The 16645-nt window shown below is 34.8% G+C and overlaps 1 protein-coding gene across 1 annotated transcript in view; it reads left to right on the top strand.

The window, feature by feature from the left end:
- The window catches only part of klhl24a (kelch-like family member 24a), an 83003-nt gene that overhangs the window by 40288 nt on the left and 26070 nt on the right, over nt 1-16645 (top strand). The window contains exon 4 of the mRNA XM_028825683.2: nt 1892-2010. Within this exon, the coding sequence (XP_028681516.1) occupies nt 1892-2010 (119 nt within the window). The remainder of the gene's footprint in view (nt 1-1891; nt 2011-16645) is intronic.

Here is a 16645-nt window from a genome sequence, read left to right as displayed (position 1 = left end):
TCTTTGTGTGGCATTAGTAAGCACTCCAGTCTGATTATCTATCTATCTATCTATCTATCTATCTATCTATCTATCTATCTATCTATCTATCTATCTATCTATCTATCTATCTATCTATCTATCTATCTATCTATCTATCTATCTATCTATCTAAGATTCTGATAGCTGAGATTTTGTCTACCACTGTCATCTCAGCTCCAGTCTAACTGGGCCTGTAATTCAGAGGTGGCTTTGAATCCTTTCCATGGCATAACTTCTGTATTCAGGGATGGCCCTTACATTTGCAACACAGACATTGGTCTAAATCTCCCTGAACCACTGACCCTTCTATTAGCCTTTAAAGGGCATCATTCATTTTAGCAGTGGGTTAGGTATTCCTGTTAACTGCTAGGGTGTCTGCCCTTTGGTGTGATTATGGCACGTTCCCCTCAGGATATGGTTATCTGATGGTGATCCTGTCACCATCCTTTCTGTTGCAACTCCCACAAAATTCACCATAGCCTAGTAGTGTCTATGTTAATAATGAAAATAATAATTATTATTTACATTTATAAAGCACTTTTCTCACAACTCAAAGCACTTCAGTGAGTGGTAAGCCATTTGAACCACCACTAATGTGTAGCATCCACTTGGCTGATGTGACGACAGTCATTTTTACACCAGTACACATACCACACATTAGCTGTTAGGTGGTGAAGTGGTGAGAGAGATTACCAATTAGAGACAGGGAGTGATTAGGGAGCCAAAATGACCTGACTGTGCTGGGCAATTTAACCTGGACATCGGGGTACACCCTACTCTTTATGAAGAATGCCCAGGGATTTTTTTATGATCTCAGAATTATTTCACTGACATGGTGATTATTGTTGCCCCTGGCAGTGTTTGTGCTGTCCAGTCATCGTATGATTCTGTACCACCATAATGTATAATGTCAGCTCTAACAATGCACCCAATTACAGTTGTCAGAAACATTCAGTTAGCAAAAAAGCATGCAAGGAATGTGTCCCCTTGATTATATGTTTAATCATATCTGAGGTATCAATTGCTGATCCACAAAAATTAAAGGAACTCTGTCTTAATTCTTTTCTAATAGCTTGTTCTGTTCTTTATGACCACAAGAGTGCAAACTGACAGTTGTATCCATAACTCCCACATACTTTTTCAAGAATGTTAAGCAGCAGAAATGTAGGTGCACTTATAAAATTGTGTCAGGGTCCACTGAAAAAGAAACAATTGGTGTAAAATGCAGTATAATTGCTTGGTTTCATGCAAAGTCAACATATCTGAAGATTTAATTGTGCTTGGGGGAGCTTTTTCATTTTAAGCAGTTTGAAAATTTGCATTTAGGAAAATATTTTTTGTTGTCTTTGAAATGATCATGTGCAGAACAGTTTTAAGTAGGCCAACTTTTGTTATCTGACAGTTAAGCCAGCTGTGCAATACTGCCAACAGGTAAAACGGTTGTACAAGGAGAACTTAATGGCCTAGTCTGGTAATATGAATTAATCATTTTGTCTTACAGACGCTCTAACGGTAAAACTAATTTTTCTTCAGATACATGAAAGCAGTCCACATTTTTTTCTTTTTAACATTTCATACTCATTCATGATGTTTTACGTTTTATTTGACATACATAAAAACTTAATTTTGTCACTTTTAATGAAATGGTTTATAAAGTGGTACCTCTCATATAAGTAAACAACAGTTAACAATTGGAATAGCCATTTAGTCTAACATGCTATGCCTGTCTATGGGATATAGGCTGAAAGCAGGATGCTCAGGAAAAAAAATCTTACTCAAACATGAAGACATAACAGGACAAAGTGAAGTATTACTTAAGAGATTATACACTCTTTATTCATAAGGTTCATTGCATGATTTTTCTTTCAAGGTGGGCGTATCAACAGTCGAGATGTTTGGATGTACAATTCGCAGCTCAATATCTGGATTCGGGTGGCTTCCCTGAACAAAGGAAGATGGCGTCATAAAATGGCTGTTCTTCTAGGCAAGGTATGATATACTACCCTCCCATACTCCTAGTGAATTCTGGTTTAGTAATTATTAGCATAGCACAAAGCATACTTAACTAATTCTTATTGTTTTTGGTCCCAAGGTATGGCTTTTTTGTCTTTAAAATAAAGTGTTTTAAAATTCATCACTATTTAGACCACACATTTTGTTATCCTAAAGTAAACATATTAAAGATTGACTTGAGAAATTGTAGTATCTTTTCTTTTTGATATATAACAAGCCCACACATTATTCTGATTTAGAGTCTGTGAACACCAAGGGCAAGCCTGATCTTACTCAGAACATGTGAAAATATTTTTTAAGATGTATAAGTAATGTACAAGTTATTCTTTGTGAATATTGTATCCAGGGAATGGCCAGCTGTACCACACATTGTATAAAAGGTGGTCTGCAGAGTAGAGTTGACATGAGAGACCTTTCACTTTTTGTAGCTGGGCCAAAACATCATAGATCAACATTTTAGGTTATGCAGTACCTTTTAGCAGCAAATGGCTGTAGAATGTAGTGCTGCTGTTTTTTGTCTAATGTACATTACTAAATATACAATCTAAGCATTTTTTGAGTTAATGACAAAGAATATTGTTCTGGATTAGAAAAAGCACTAGTTTGGCCAAAACAAATGTGATTTGTGCTTGTGTGCCATTTACATCATAACTAGCTTTAGTGCCTGTGTCACTCATGGCAGCCTTTTTGTGTAGATGTTAGTGTTTTCCCAACTATTTCATGCTAAGGCATGTGCCATTATTCTTTATGTGCATCCTAGGCACCTAGATTATTGGCCTGTTGAAGACTTGTGTGGACCAAGCACAGAGATATTCACTGAGAAACCATATACTGTACATCACTTATACCACAGGCTGCTCAACATACAATCCTTCTGCACCATGCATGTTGCATTACTAATAAAGAAAGAAAAATAAATACACTCATCTTAACTCTGCATACAGTATATCACATTATTAAAAAAAATAATAAAATCTGTCTATTTTCTAAACCTAATTATAAAGCAATAGGTAAATATGGAATGTAGTTAATGACAAGCAGCATGGTACTTTGACTTTGTTTTGTTTAAACATACTGAGATTACATCTTTATATAAATAACTTACATTGGTGAGGCTGTCGATTTTCTGAGTTTTGTCCTAATTTTTTTAATGTAATGTTCTCACAATATGGAAACTGGATATCCCTATACAGTTATTTATAAAAGCTTATTTTTTTTAGATTGAAGGTTCCCATAATTATTTGCAAATTCCATGGTTTTAGATTAATACACTTGGCTTGAGTGAGTACAGTAATGTATGTAAAAAAGTTTACTTATCAGCAGTATTTCAGTAGTAAAGCTTAGTGAGATAGTAGAATATTGTTTTTTCCCATTATTTTGATTGCAGGTAACAATAAAGAATTCTTTATTATTATTAAATAAAGCCTCACAGGAAAAGCAAGTGGGTTTAGTTACCAGTGCAACTCTTAATAAGCAGCTTCACTTTGTTGCAGCTTTCTGTCAGTCATTGTCCCAGGGCTCATACCTGTTTACTTTTTTTCTGTACAATTGTATATAATTAAAGATTGGAGAGAATTTTCAGTGACATAAAGAAATTTCTTGTTGCAACATGAAGAGTGAAGAGTCATATGTTTGTAGCTACCGCCACAATTGTTAAAGATTAATGCTGCTTTGGTTTTGTCATATTTTTTGCTTCTCATTTGAAAATTACTTAACATCTTCACTTTCAGGAAATCACCCCTCAAAATATATATCGATTCACAAATTACTCATGTTATTATTTGTTAGAACTTGGAGTAGTAGTGCTTTTGCTGATCTGGATCTTGAAAGAGCTAGTTATGGAAATATGGGCAACCTATGAAGCGTGTGTCAGGAGCAACAAAAACTAAGGTCATGACCCAGAACATGCTATGACAGATTATACCTCTTCATTGGGTTGGGAGTAGCTGCAAATTCCCCAGGAAAATCTAAAAACGATTGCTTGGGGATAGAGAAAAATGGTTAGCTCAATATGCCTTTTACCACTACTGCCTGCAGTGGACTCAAAATGAGATGAGTATTGTTAAGTTAGATGAACGAAAAAAACAAAAAAACATTCATTCAAATTCTGTACGTGCATATTGTTAGTTCTTCATATCCACGGGTTCTGAATCTATAGATTCAATCAACTGCATTTTAAAATTATTAAAAAAAAAAAAAAAAAAAAAGTTAACAAAAATCAAAACTTGCTGCATGCCAAGCACTATGCTGAATCCAAGCCAATGAAGTGATATGCAGGCATACACTGCTTTAGCTTTCTGCCATTTCACAGTTCCTCAGTCTCTCTCCAGCACTTGTTTGAGCATTACCTCGCCTCATGTTTTGTTTGTTCACTTCTTGTGTTGTGTGCAGTGTGAAATAGAGAGAGAGAGAGAGAGAGAGAGAGACAGAGAATGAATTTATATATTATATTTGTTTGATTTATAATTGTATGTTCTATATGTTCTTGTATTTTAAATGTTCTGTTTTATTCTGTGTATTTCTCTTTCCGGTCATTAACCAAAAGCAATCTGTAAGTGTTGAAAGAAAGAAAATGTTATGCTGTTGCTGACATGTACTGTGTAATTAGGTGTCATAACAGGGTTTTTTCTGTACTGAACATGTACAGAGTTTTTTTCCTTCTTATTATTACCTGAACAATACAGTATCAACTATTTACATAGAATTTACATTGTATTGGGTATTACAAGTAATACAGAGATGATTTAAAGTATATGGGAAGATGTGTGTAGGTTATATACAAATACCTACCCCATTTCACATAAGGGACTCACGCATCCACAAATTTTGGTATCTGCAGGGGGCCCTAAAACCAATCTGTCGTGGATATAGAGGGACTACTATATTCCCCATATGTACTTGAATTTTAAATTTACACCAGCAACAACAAGGGCAAAGTAATATCTGGGAAGGAACACCAGTCCATTACTAGGCACTATGAAATTATAAAGGAATATACTTTATATCATGTTATTATTTTTTACTGTAGTGGGGAACATTATTCAACTTGATGTTCTTGAGAAACGTGATGCTAAAAGATGGCATAAATTAAAGAACGCATTTAAGTTCATTTTATTAAATACATTGTTTTTTTTAAATAAATGTTTGTAACATCATACCCAAGCAGAAACTTGACTCCTCTTTTAATTTGTCTTTCCTAATTCTAAGTGATCCAAAAAACATAACCATTTTGTCAATGAAACTATATGTATTGCACATAGCTCCTTTAACAACGAATGTTTTAGGTCCCTAGATAAAGGAAGAAGAATTTATGAGGATATAAAGTACTTTTATTTGTTGCTTGCTTAAGCAGCTGTATGCCCCCTTTTTCCTTTGGCACTGCATTTTTATAATATGTGAGATGCTTGTCAATAAACTGGCATGGTCTAACAAAATGTACCTCTGTCAAGAATGGCTTCCGTTCCAAGGAAGTTCAAACAGCAGGCTCCTCTAGAACTACCTGTATTTGACAGATTGCGCTCTGCAGAAATCACACAAAACTTTAATACTACAATTATTAAACAATGTAACCACCTTTATCAGTTCACCATTTAGCTAAGCAATATCTTCAGAATGGTAAACATCACTACAGAGCGAAATGTGCTGCATGTAGCAATATATTTGCATAATGCCTCCAGGAAGTATCCTGATCTTCAGGTAGAAAAACAGCTGACTGGTTTTTGTCCTCCTTCCTCATTTCAACATTTCATTGTTTATTTTTGCTATGTAATTTTGTTTTGAAACTAGTTTGGTTTGGTTGGTGGAAATGATCATGGTGGATTAATGGTAAAAATCTCATAGAAATAGAATTTTTTTTTTGTTTGTTTATTTTTGCCCAATTAAAAAGCCCTAAGCAATTTTCCTTTGGCCATGCTCTCCTTCTCAAGGGTGGGGCATGATTTGTCTTCCAATTCTTTTTTGTATTAATTGATCTATTTGTATGGAATGATTACAATAAAATTAATAAATAAAATTAAAAAAAAATCTCATAGAAATAGTACAGGTGACAGCAAAATATTATTTAAATATTTTTTTATTATTTTAACCTTTTTCATTGCACAGCAGTCTTGAATCATAGCAATCCTTGAGATCCTTGATTACATATGTGTCAAAGGAAAAGGAAAACAATTATTTTATTATTATTTAATTAAGTTTAAGTAAAACTGATTAAACAGTGTATCATTCACATTAATTGGAAATCTATGTAATACATTTTTGTGGAGCTTATCAGTTCTGAAAACAAACTGATAAAAAAAAATATATATTTAAGTTAAAAATATAACACCCTGTAACACTTAGTGAAAAGTTCAGCATTTAAACAAATATGTTGATAAATCTTAAATCTAAATAGTCACTTACAGAGCCTAAGAATGATTACAGCTGACTAAATTATTTGGTTTGAAAAAGTTCTGAATATTGTCTGAAATTCTTAATATGTGCAATCTATGCAATGTCCTATAGTTTAAATTTTAAGTACTTAACAAGATAAAAACTGGTCTCATTAGCATCCCTAACTATGAAGGAGCAAGCAGTTACCAAAGCATTAACCTGACTGACAAACTCAGGAAATAGAAAAAAGGACATTTCTCTGGTTTTACAAAAGTAAAAGATAACTCTTAAAGGAGAAACTCACTCAAAATACTTATATTTGATTGTGGTCAGAATGGGTATTTAGCTTACAATGAAATACTGTGACCTGGCTTATTGTGTCTCCTGAAGCCAGAGCAAGACAATATGGTATGTTTTTATTCCAGGCAGGGTGTGATGACTGAATATCTAAATGTGAAATCACTACTGTAGAAAATTAGTCTGGAAGATAAATGGATTATGGTCATAATTATGTTGTCCAATTTACAATGATATTAGATACTGTACGTCTAGCATGTTTCTGCACTAATATACTTTATTATCTCAGATTTTTACACTTATTTTCTCATAAGTATAACGTACAATTTACTCCTTCATTTGTTTAAATTAGCAAACACATTCAATCTCATTATTTTTAAATCTGATTATTTCTGCAGCTTATTATAATTAGTCATTTTTTGTAATAGGAAGTTCCATATGTTCTATTAGGGTATTTTGGTAGGATCTCTGCATTTTCAGTGGTACTGGCACACTTTTAGTAATTGTCCTAAAATGAACAGTTTCATACTATGTACCATATGACATCCTAAAAGAGAGTTAAAGGGCTTGATCTTTTAAAAATTTGCTGTATTGTAGCTCAGTTAATTACAACTGGGATTCTAGGACATGTCAGCAATGTTTTAGCAATAGTCAGCATAATAATTTGCATAACTGTCAGGCATTGGATAATTAAGCACCCTGCAATTGCAGGAACTGCAGTGACTGCCCGTGTAACACAATGATTCATTTTTTTAAATAACAGAAGGTCAATTTAATGCAAAGCAGTTTGTGTCAGGACTCTCTTTCATAGTATGATGAGATAGTTTGTATGAAAAGTGTCTCACACTTAGCCCAAAATTTAAATAAATATTAAACTGATATAAAATAAAACAGATATCAATTTAAATGACATTAAGTTGTAGAAAATAACAAGTAAAGTACCAAAAATTCAAGTTTATTGCCATGTATACACAAAATAATGAGATTCTTACTTGTATGTCTCCCACAGACAAGTGACAATTGTGTAACACAAACAGCAGGCAATTAATATACCATTTGATGATACACTGGTATACTCATGCAATTGTCAGGCCTTTGAGTAGCCTTATGATTTGAGAAAAAAAACAGTCAATAAATCCAATAGTTAAAATGCTAATTGTCCTGTACCATCTGTCAGAACAGCAAGGGGAGGAAAGTGACTATGCAGGATGGCAAGGCTCTCTTAATAATGCTGTTTTCCTTTCTACTGCAGTGTATTGTATATGTCCTGAACAGATGGATGCTCTTCCACACAGCATGTAAGGAGTGTGTTAGCCCACACAGCATGTAAGGAGTGTGTTAGCCCAAACACCCCACGATATCTAGTATTTTCAGTATTTCTGGTCATATCTCATTCATCTGTGGTTTTTCATCAGCAACATTTTTTTAATCATGTCAGTGACCTCAGTCACAGTTGAACCTATAAACAGCCATTGCTTCAGGTCCTTTATTTCCTGTGAATGGTGCCTTTAACAGGTTCAGGGGTACTTCAGAGTGCAAAAATTTACTTTTCACCCCAAATAACCCCTGGAGAACAGAGGTGCACATGTAGTATACACAGTGCATGCTTAAAAGTAATAATTATTTAGAACATTGTAAAAACCTAAGAACCAACCAAGAGATACAGTAAATATTCTCCAACTAGAGGATTAAACTGATAAAAACAGTGTGCTATGTCCCCATAAAAACAACTTCTTACAGTTACAAACCTGTGAAAATTGCAGATGAGAAAGAAGAAAAAACGCTTAATTGTAACCCATCACACCATATTTGAAGGACAGAAGAGATGTGGCATTGAAACTGGTGCATGGAAATTGTATTGCGAGCCAGAGAATTGGGGGACTAGAACCTTTTCTTTAATGAATTATACAAGGGGAAGCAGAGACATTAAGTTTTTGGTTGTTACCAGCTTGAATTGGTATAAGCATAAGCTACCAAAAGGCAGTGTAGGATCACAGGGTGGTTTATTTACTTTTTATGGACCTCCTGCTTAATGATGATTGAGGAGGTTGAAATTTTGTCCTCAAGCAGCACCATTTTGGGATTATAGCTAGGATTTAGTGTTGCTTCCTCCAGCCTTGTGGAGCTGTAGTACATAACTGTGAAGGAAGAGGAGACTTAGGAACTTTCAGTTGACTTCTCTATTAACACTAGAATTACCAAAGCCTACGAAAAAACTTGTAATCCCAGCCCACCCTGAACCCTCGTCACCATCTAAGTTCACCTCTGCTATAGTGCGTCTTTATGTGAAAACAGCAGTGTCAGATTGGGGGGGAATGTGAACTTAACTGGGAGAATAAAACTGAATAAAAAAACCTTTACAAGTACCATACATTTACACCAGCTGTTACAGACTCAAATCAAATGTATGTTTCTATTCTAAAATAGTAAGAATAAGGGAATAGTAAGAATAGTAATAGTAAGAATAAGAGCAGTTCACTTCTCAAAACAGAATCATGTGGGATTGAACTCATGACCCTTTGATTACCAATCAGCAGCGTTTACCGTTACGCCACCAAAGCAGTCGGGTTAAAGATGCGTCAATGTCACATCCTAATGCGGGTTCTTTTTCTGCAGTTATATTCTTGAATAAAAGTGCACTTTCTTTGTTATACTGTACCTTTTGTGAAAGTGTTTATTTGATATTTGGACTTCAGGCTTCACATATTATATGCTTTATGTCTACATTTTGTCAATTATTACTAAAATATCAAAAACGTTTCTGTTTTAATGATGTGTAGATTGTTGTAGACACGGAACACACATGAAATGCATATGTTCCAAATAACGATACAGTATTTACTCTAGTCTATACAACTCTTAAGCAACTGGCATGCAGATAAACAGACTTGAGCTGAGAAGACTTTGTGTGGCAGTGGGGGGATGTGAGGGCAGGCTGTTTGCTGCTTATCGACACATTTAAAAGACAAAAGAAGCTGATGGAGAGGTGCAAAGGGATTTAAGGTGGGACGGATTTACGAGTTTTTTCGCAGGCTTTAGTAATTCTAGTGTTAAGGAAATGTGAAATCTAGATATGTGCAGGTTTGGATTTGCTTTGTTAATTTGTTGTTTTTATATTTGCACCAGAGAGCCCCAAACCACAGACACAGCAATAAACCATACACAGTAGTAGAATAAAATAAAGGTTATTTATTCACTGTAAAGCATGTATCCAAAGCACCTTCCAGAAATCAGCCAAAGTACACAATAATTATACAATTTTTCCTCCTTTCTCATCCAGTTTACTGTTATCCACTGCCTCCAAACTCTGACTCATTGATGTGAGGCAGTAGGCTCACCTTTTAAGCCGGACCCAAGAATGCTTCTAGTGCTAGGCCGTGTCTCCCTGGAAGTCACTTCTGGACCGTAAAGAAAGTAGGGAGGTCCTCCCTGGCAGCACACTCTTATCAACACCAAGGGACCCCAACAGGTCTACAGTTCTGGACTCAAACTCCCAAGCACCACTGCAGGTGTCCTGACTGGGCTGCCGCACAAGGACCACTGCCACCTGCTGTATTGGGGATGAAACTGCTCCTAAGTTCTGGCTTCTGCTGGTCCATCCATTATTTTATACTAGCTGGGCACAAAGTTATCTTTTTGTCCAGCCAGCCAATCCATCCGTTATTCCTCTCTGGCCTCTCGTTCAGGTAATAATCCATGCTCCTACCCGGCTGAGATGCCCATTCTTATCCTATATATCATGTTTTATGTCTGGGTCTCTGAAACATGCACATAACTTAATTTGTCTGCCTGTTTGAATTTTTGAACAGGCACACGATACAGCTCCTCATCTCAGGTCTCATTTTTCAGTCTATATAAAATTTCCTTCAGTATGTTTCTCAAAGCTTTTATCATATCAAAATAGACTTGCCTGAAGCAAGGTTAGTCTTGTCTCTTTTTAAACTGATTTGGCATTGTGCCAGTATTGATCAACTGAAAGATTATTATCATCAGCTTTTTTAACCTTTGAAGTCAATGGGATAATGTCTGCATAATTTGCTTGTAGAATTCAGTTCAGTTCATGCTTAGCAAGTTTTAAAAAGTCTTTTTCTTGTCAACACGTTGACACTCCCATTGAAAAACTAATCTTTTGGTAGACTGTTGCTCAAGAAAAAAAATGAGCTGTTGTTATTGTACATTAGTTGCTGTTTCACCCAGCCTGCTGAGGTGGTATGAAATAGTATAAATTACTCTGAAGATGTTCAAAACAGTTTGAATTTTTAAATTGTTTCAATGTTTTTATGTGGTAAGAAGCAGTTAAAAAAATCTGGATATATCAGTGGATCTTCAATCATCTTTTGTTGTTATAAGGCATACAGCTGCATTTGTGTAGAAACTATTTGCAGCCTTTAGATTGCTTTGGTTAATTCAAATGTCTAGGTTTCAGTTCCAGCCCAGTCTCTGGTTGTGTGGAGTCTTCTGTTCTCAGGGTGTTTATGTCAGTTTTCCTCTGGGCACTTGAGTTTTCCTTTTGTATCCCAAAGAGCTGTGTGTTAGTAGTAGTAGTAATAACAACAACAACAACAAAAATAATAATAATATAGTCATACTTTTCATATTGTATACAGCATCTTTTCCATTTTAGGTTAAGTAGTAAATCTAAACTGGCACATTATTTAGTTAATGTTTGTATTAGTGTTTCCTTGCAATGGACTTCCACTCAATGTGATACACCATTAATGTGCTTAGTTTGCTTTTTATTTTTACACAGAATAGAGCATATATCTTTCATTGCTTTTTGGGCAAATTAAGAAGGAAATCAACAGCATCCTTGCATTTCCTACAAAACACATACTGGATATTGGCATGTGCATAGTGAAGTAGAATGGTGAGACATCACAAGTGGGAAAAATTCCCAAAACATTTGAATGCACTTTTAGTGTCTCTGAATTGTGTTCTTTGTGTGCTTGTGTTTTACAATAGGCTGGGTTAGTTCCTGCCTTATGTCCAGTGCTACTTGAATAGTCTCTGGTTCCTGTGGTCCATAAATCTGATTTAGCAGTAGTCAGTTCTGATTTAGTATACAAACAGTAAATTAACCATGGCAAAAAATAATTACGCTAAGGTTAATATGACCATACTTATTGCTCACATATTCAAGCAGTCAGAAGATTACTTAGAAAGTGTGTGCCAAAATGATTTACTGAGGGACCTGTCTAACCTTCTGTCAGATGAAATTTGCTTCCCTTATCTTTTATTAGAGTATTTGTGTACATTTTGAAATTTCTTTGGCTAGTGCACTTCTGCCTTCAATTTTTAATTTTTTTTATTGGATCTCAGATCTCATTGGTAGTACATGTAAAGTATATAGCAAATAAAAGAAAGCTTCATTCAAGTGTCCGAGAAAGTCCTTTGTTTAGAAGGTAGAAGAAGCTTGCTAACAAGACAGATCTTCATTATCAATTGTTTTAAAATTACTGCTTAGACGTAATCATGTTTTTAAACAATTAACCTACAAAACAAGAACTGTATTCAAGACTCAGCATTATGTCAATAATAACTGAGCAAGCAACAGCTATATGCAAAATAAATCATTACCAGACCTCACATTTCTCTAAAAAAAAAAAATCATCAAAACCAAGCGAGTCTGTGCCTTTTGTCAACCATGCAGTTGGCATCACATACAGGGCTTTAATTTCCCCTGTCTGGCAGTGAATGCACAGAAAGTGCTGTTTAAATAGAGCCAGTTCACTGTCTTTTGTTTTTGAAAGAAAAAATATGCATAATAAAGATAATTAATGCTCACCATTAGAAGTTAAATGTGCTCTTTCCAGATATCTGCATTTCATCAGTATCAAAACAGGCACATAACAGGAGTAGTTGGGCATGTCTCTACAAGAAAATAGTTCATCTTAATGCAAAAGATATTTATTTTGAAGAATGCTTTCTTTCAAAAATATGTCTGTAAATTCAAGTGACTCTTGTGAAGTGTGGGTACAGAGGTGTCTGATTATGAAGTTAATATGCAGGTATTAACAGGATAAATTATTGGGAAAAAACAAATCAACTCCCTTTTCTATTACAAACAACTCTGGTGTTCTCTTCATGAGCTTGTTTGTCTGACCCAGTTAAAAATGGGAGTAGGATAGTTAATCCAGATGTCTGCTTTACTATGTTGTCATGTGTTTGCTGTGTAAATAAACCCAATTGACATTACTGTACCTTTCTTTAGAAAGTCATTAAAAGAAAGTTAAGATTTTCCAACAACTCTGTAACTTTGCTGATAACTCTCAGTGATGTCTGTTAAGCTTTTGGCAGGTTAAGCCAATGGCATTTTCTTTTCTCAGAAATGAAGCAAACAAAAAATACTGCAATCCTTTGAAACCAAATGAAGTTTAATAAAAAGGGCCATAGAGAAATGCACTATTATACTTAATAATAGGTGGAGGACCAGAGAGTGCAGCTGTTGTTTCAACATTTTTTTAAATGCATGCGATTATATCATTACTTTCTGTTGATGTCATAGATCACTGTAAAGTACGTGTTTTGTTATAAGTTAAAGAGAGGTATCTGCTTACCTCTTGTTTTTGTGAAGTGTAATTTAAAATATTAGTTGGCCTACATTTTAAATAAGATCACATTGAAATCATTTCATAAAATTTTCATACTGCCCACATCATGCAATGCTGAGTTGATAAAATAAAAATTGTTGTAAGCAAAGTAGATAGTTGCCTGCAGGTTAAGTGGGGTGGAATGACAAATTAGCTGATGACAAAATGTTCATATTGGAGGCAGCAAGTTATGTGCCAGTCAACAGTATTGCTAGGTAATGCTACGTTTAGCCAGTGGCGTAGCTAGAGTTCGTGCCACTCTGGGTGGGGCGGTGCTTCAATTTGCCTCCCTCCAACATATCTAAATATGTTAACATATTTAAATAGAAAATTAAAATGACATGTACAGAAAAATTAAGATAAATTTTGCATAGATTTATTCATATATAGAGAAACAGCAATGATTTTTCACATATAATTATTTATAAGCATCAACTAGGTACTGATAAGCCGTGTTCTAATTATTAATTTAATGTTTTCTGCGCAGAGTAAGAATGCATTCAGATTGATCCCTCCATCCATCCATTATCCAAACCAATATATCCTAACTACAGGGTCACGGGGGTCTGCTGGAGCCAATCCCAGCCAACCCAGGGCACAAGGCAGGAAACAAACCCCGGGCAGGGGTTATCGGATTGATAACAAAATGAAATTATAAATTGTAAATTAGTTGTTTATGTTCCTAGAAATTATTATCGGTGTAATGTTTATATTTATTTTTGTTATTGCCTCATAAATTTCAACTGCTGTGTCTGATGCCGTCACAGAAAGACAGTCTGAAAATTATTTCTGAGGCATTTGTGGATAAAAATCAGAGACTGTTACTTTTTTAGTTCATGAGTGATATTTTTCTGAACCCTGCTGCTTACACACAAATTGTACTGAGCCTTTTGACCGCCCCTAGCTATGCCACTGCATTTAGCACCAATAATTTTTGTGGTATATTTTTTTATTGTGTAACTCACCTGAAAATTTGTCAAACTAAAGACAATTTTGTTTTAATAAACTGAAGTAAAGTTAATAACCTTAAGTTTTTTTTCATTTACAGCTTACGCCAACTATCTACTCATGTTTGCAATATGAAACCTTGCATATGGCATACGGGCTTTGCAAATTTCGACCCTGGCACAGTTGTTTCTACTTGGTTGTATTGTTGCTTCCCTTTTGAGCTCTTACTAAATGATTAAATCTCTCATTATGCCATCTTTGCACTAATGCATGTAATATGCTATTAAACAGTGTATAGAATATACTTGGTAATGAAACAAGCTGGTTTACATATAAGCATTAAAAGAAGATATGCCTGTCAAATGCACTATGCAGGGGATGCCCCAACTCAATTCCCCTCTTAAGCTGTTGAGTGCAATTTCTATATGTCTCTAAATTAAGTTGTACAAAAAGATATCAAAAGAAAATTTGGGATAGCTATGATTTAATTACATCATTTTTGTTTTCTGAAATAAATACTGAAATTCTTGGATTTTGTTTTAAGCATGGGATACAGAGTGGGTAGTGCTTTTACTTCACAAGACAATGATTCAGGTTTCAAAGTTCAGCATGAACATTATCTCCATGGATATGCACAATCTTACCATGCCCTTATGAGATTTGTTAAACATTCCAATTACATACAGGCTAGGGTGGGCTGTGTCTCTAAATTGGTAGGTATGAGTGAGTCTGAGCATGTGAGGGAGTGTATCTTGCAATTGGCTGTCATTCTGTGGTAGGTTGGCTCCTGTCTTTCACTTAATATTGTCAGTAAGGCTCTGATTTTTGTAACCCTGTATAGATATAAGCGGATTTGAAAATGAATGAATAAATTAACATTTTAGGCATGCTGCATGGTCGATAGGATTGAAGCTCAATGATATGGAAGAAGATGATCTGCTGTGGCGACCCCTAACGGGAGCAACCTAAAGAAGAAGAAGTTGCTCTGAACATTTAGTTTGAACATTTTTATAGTACAAATGAATTGAAGAAATAGAGTACAATATAATTTGAGCAAATAAATGGTCATACGAAAGTACTTAGCCAGTTTCTACTTCCATATTAAAATACTGTTCCTTGTAGGAATAACATGTAAAATGAGTTTTTAAATTTCTTCGTTTCAGGTATCATTTGATTAAACACTGTAAATCATTTTTATAATAATACCGCATGTTAAAATACCAATTTTAGTTGAGAAACTGATTGATCAGTTCTGTTTGGACCCTAAATTGGTGGGGTGGATTCTGGACTTTTTAACAAACAGAACACAAAGAGTGTCAATGGCTGTTTCTCTGATAGCCTAAGTACATCTGTGGGCACTCCTCAAGGTTGCTGTTTATCTCCTCTTTTGTTTATCCTATATACTAATGGCTGCAGATGTTTACACAAGGATAGACATTCTGAAATGTGCAGACAACTTTATCATTGTTAGTCTTCAACAAGATAAGAAAGACAGATATGGACCTATTGTTAATGATTTTGTACAATGTGAAATTGCTCCAATTTACGACTAAATATTTCTAAGACAAAAGATATGGTTGAAGGTATCAGGTTCTCTCCACCATCCACTGTGTCAACTTTAATTAAAGGGTAGACAGTGGGGACTTTAGAGCACTACAAATATCTGGGAACAATAATTGACAATAAATTAAACTTTGATCTTAACACACCACAAATCTGTAAAAAAGGACAGTCACAACTTTTCTTTCTTAGGAAACTCAGCTGTTGTAAAGTGAACAAATCCATAATGACACTTTTTTTATAAGCCCTTTATTGAGTCCGTTGTTACATTTGCTTTCATCTGTTGATCTAGCAATCTCAGCAACAAGAATATAAAACATCTTAACAACATTATTAATATTTGCAGTAAAATTATTCGTTTACAGCAGAGCTCTATCACTGAATTGTATTGTAAACAGGTTAGAAAGAAAGCCATCTCAATTCTGTTAGACAGTAGCCATCCTCTTTTCTCTGAATTCCAACTGTTGTTATCAGGCTGCAGATTTAGGTTTCCAAAGGTAAAAAGCAACAGGTTTAAGAATTCTTTTATTTCTAGAGCTATAAGCATTGTAAATTCTGTTACTTGTAGGGATGCTGCAAAATGGATAATAAAGTCTACCTAATCCTAAACAATACTCTTATACCATTCTTTTATTGTATAACCATACAGTATTTTAATTATATGAAGTACATTATATTGTTAAATGAAATGATAATGCTGGTCATTTGTATTCTTTTCTTTAATTCTAGATTAATGTCTTGGATTTGATGTTGGTGCTTATTAACTATGTGAAGGACAGCCGGGTCCCACGCCTGGCAGGGACGCCCCTACTGCATCTGTTCCGGGGGAGCTACCATGGACAGCTCAA

Source organism: Erpetoichthys calabaricus, chromosome 2 (assembly GCF_900747795.2).
Source record: "Erpetoichthys calabaricus chromosome 2, fErpCal1.3, whole genome shotgun sequence".
NCBI lineage: Eukaryota > Metazoa > Chordata > Cladistia > Polypteriformes > Polypteridae > Erpetoichthys > Erpetoichthys calabaricus.
The sequence above is the reverse complement of the archived record's forward strand: the minus strand, read 5'-3'. Positions and strand labels throughout refer to the sequence as shown.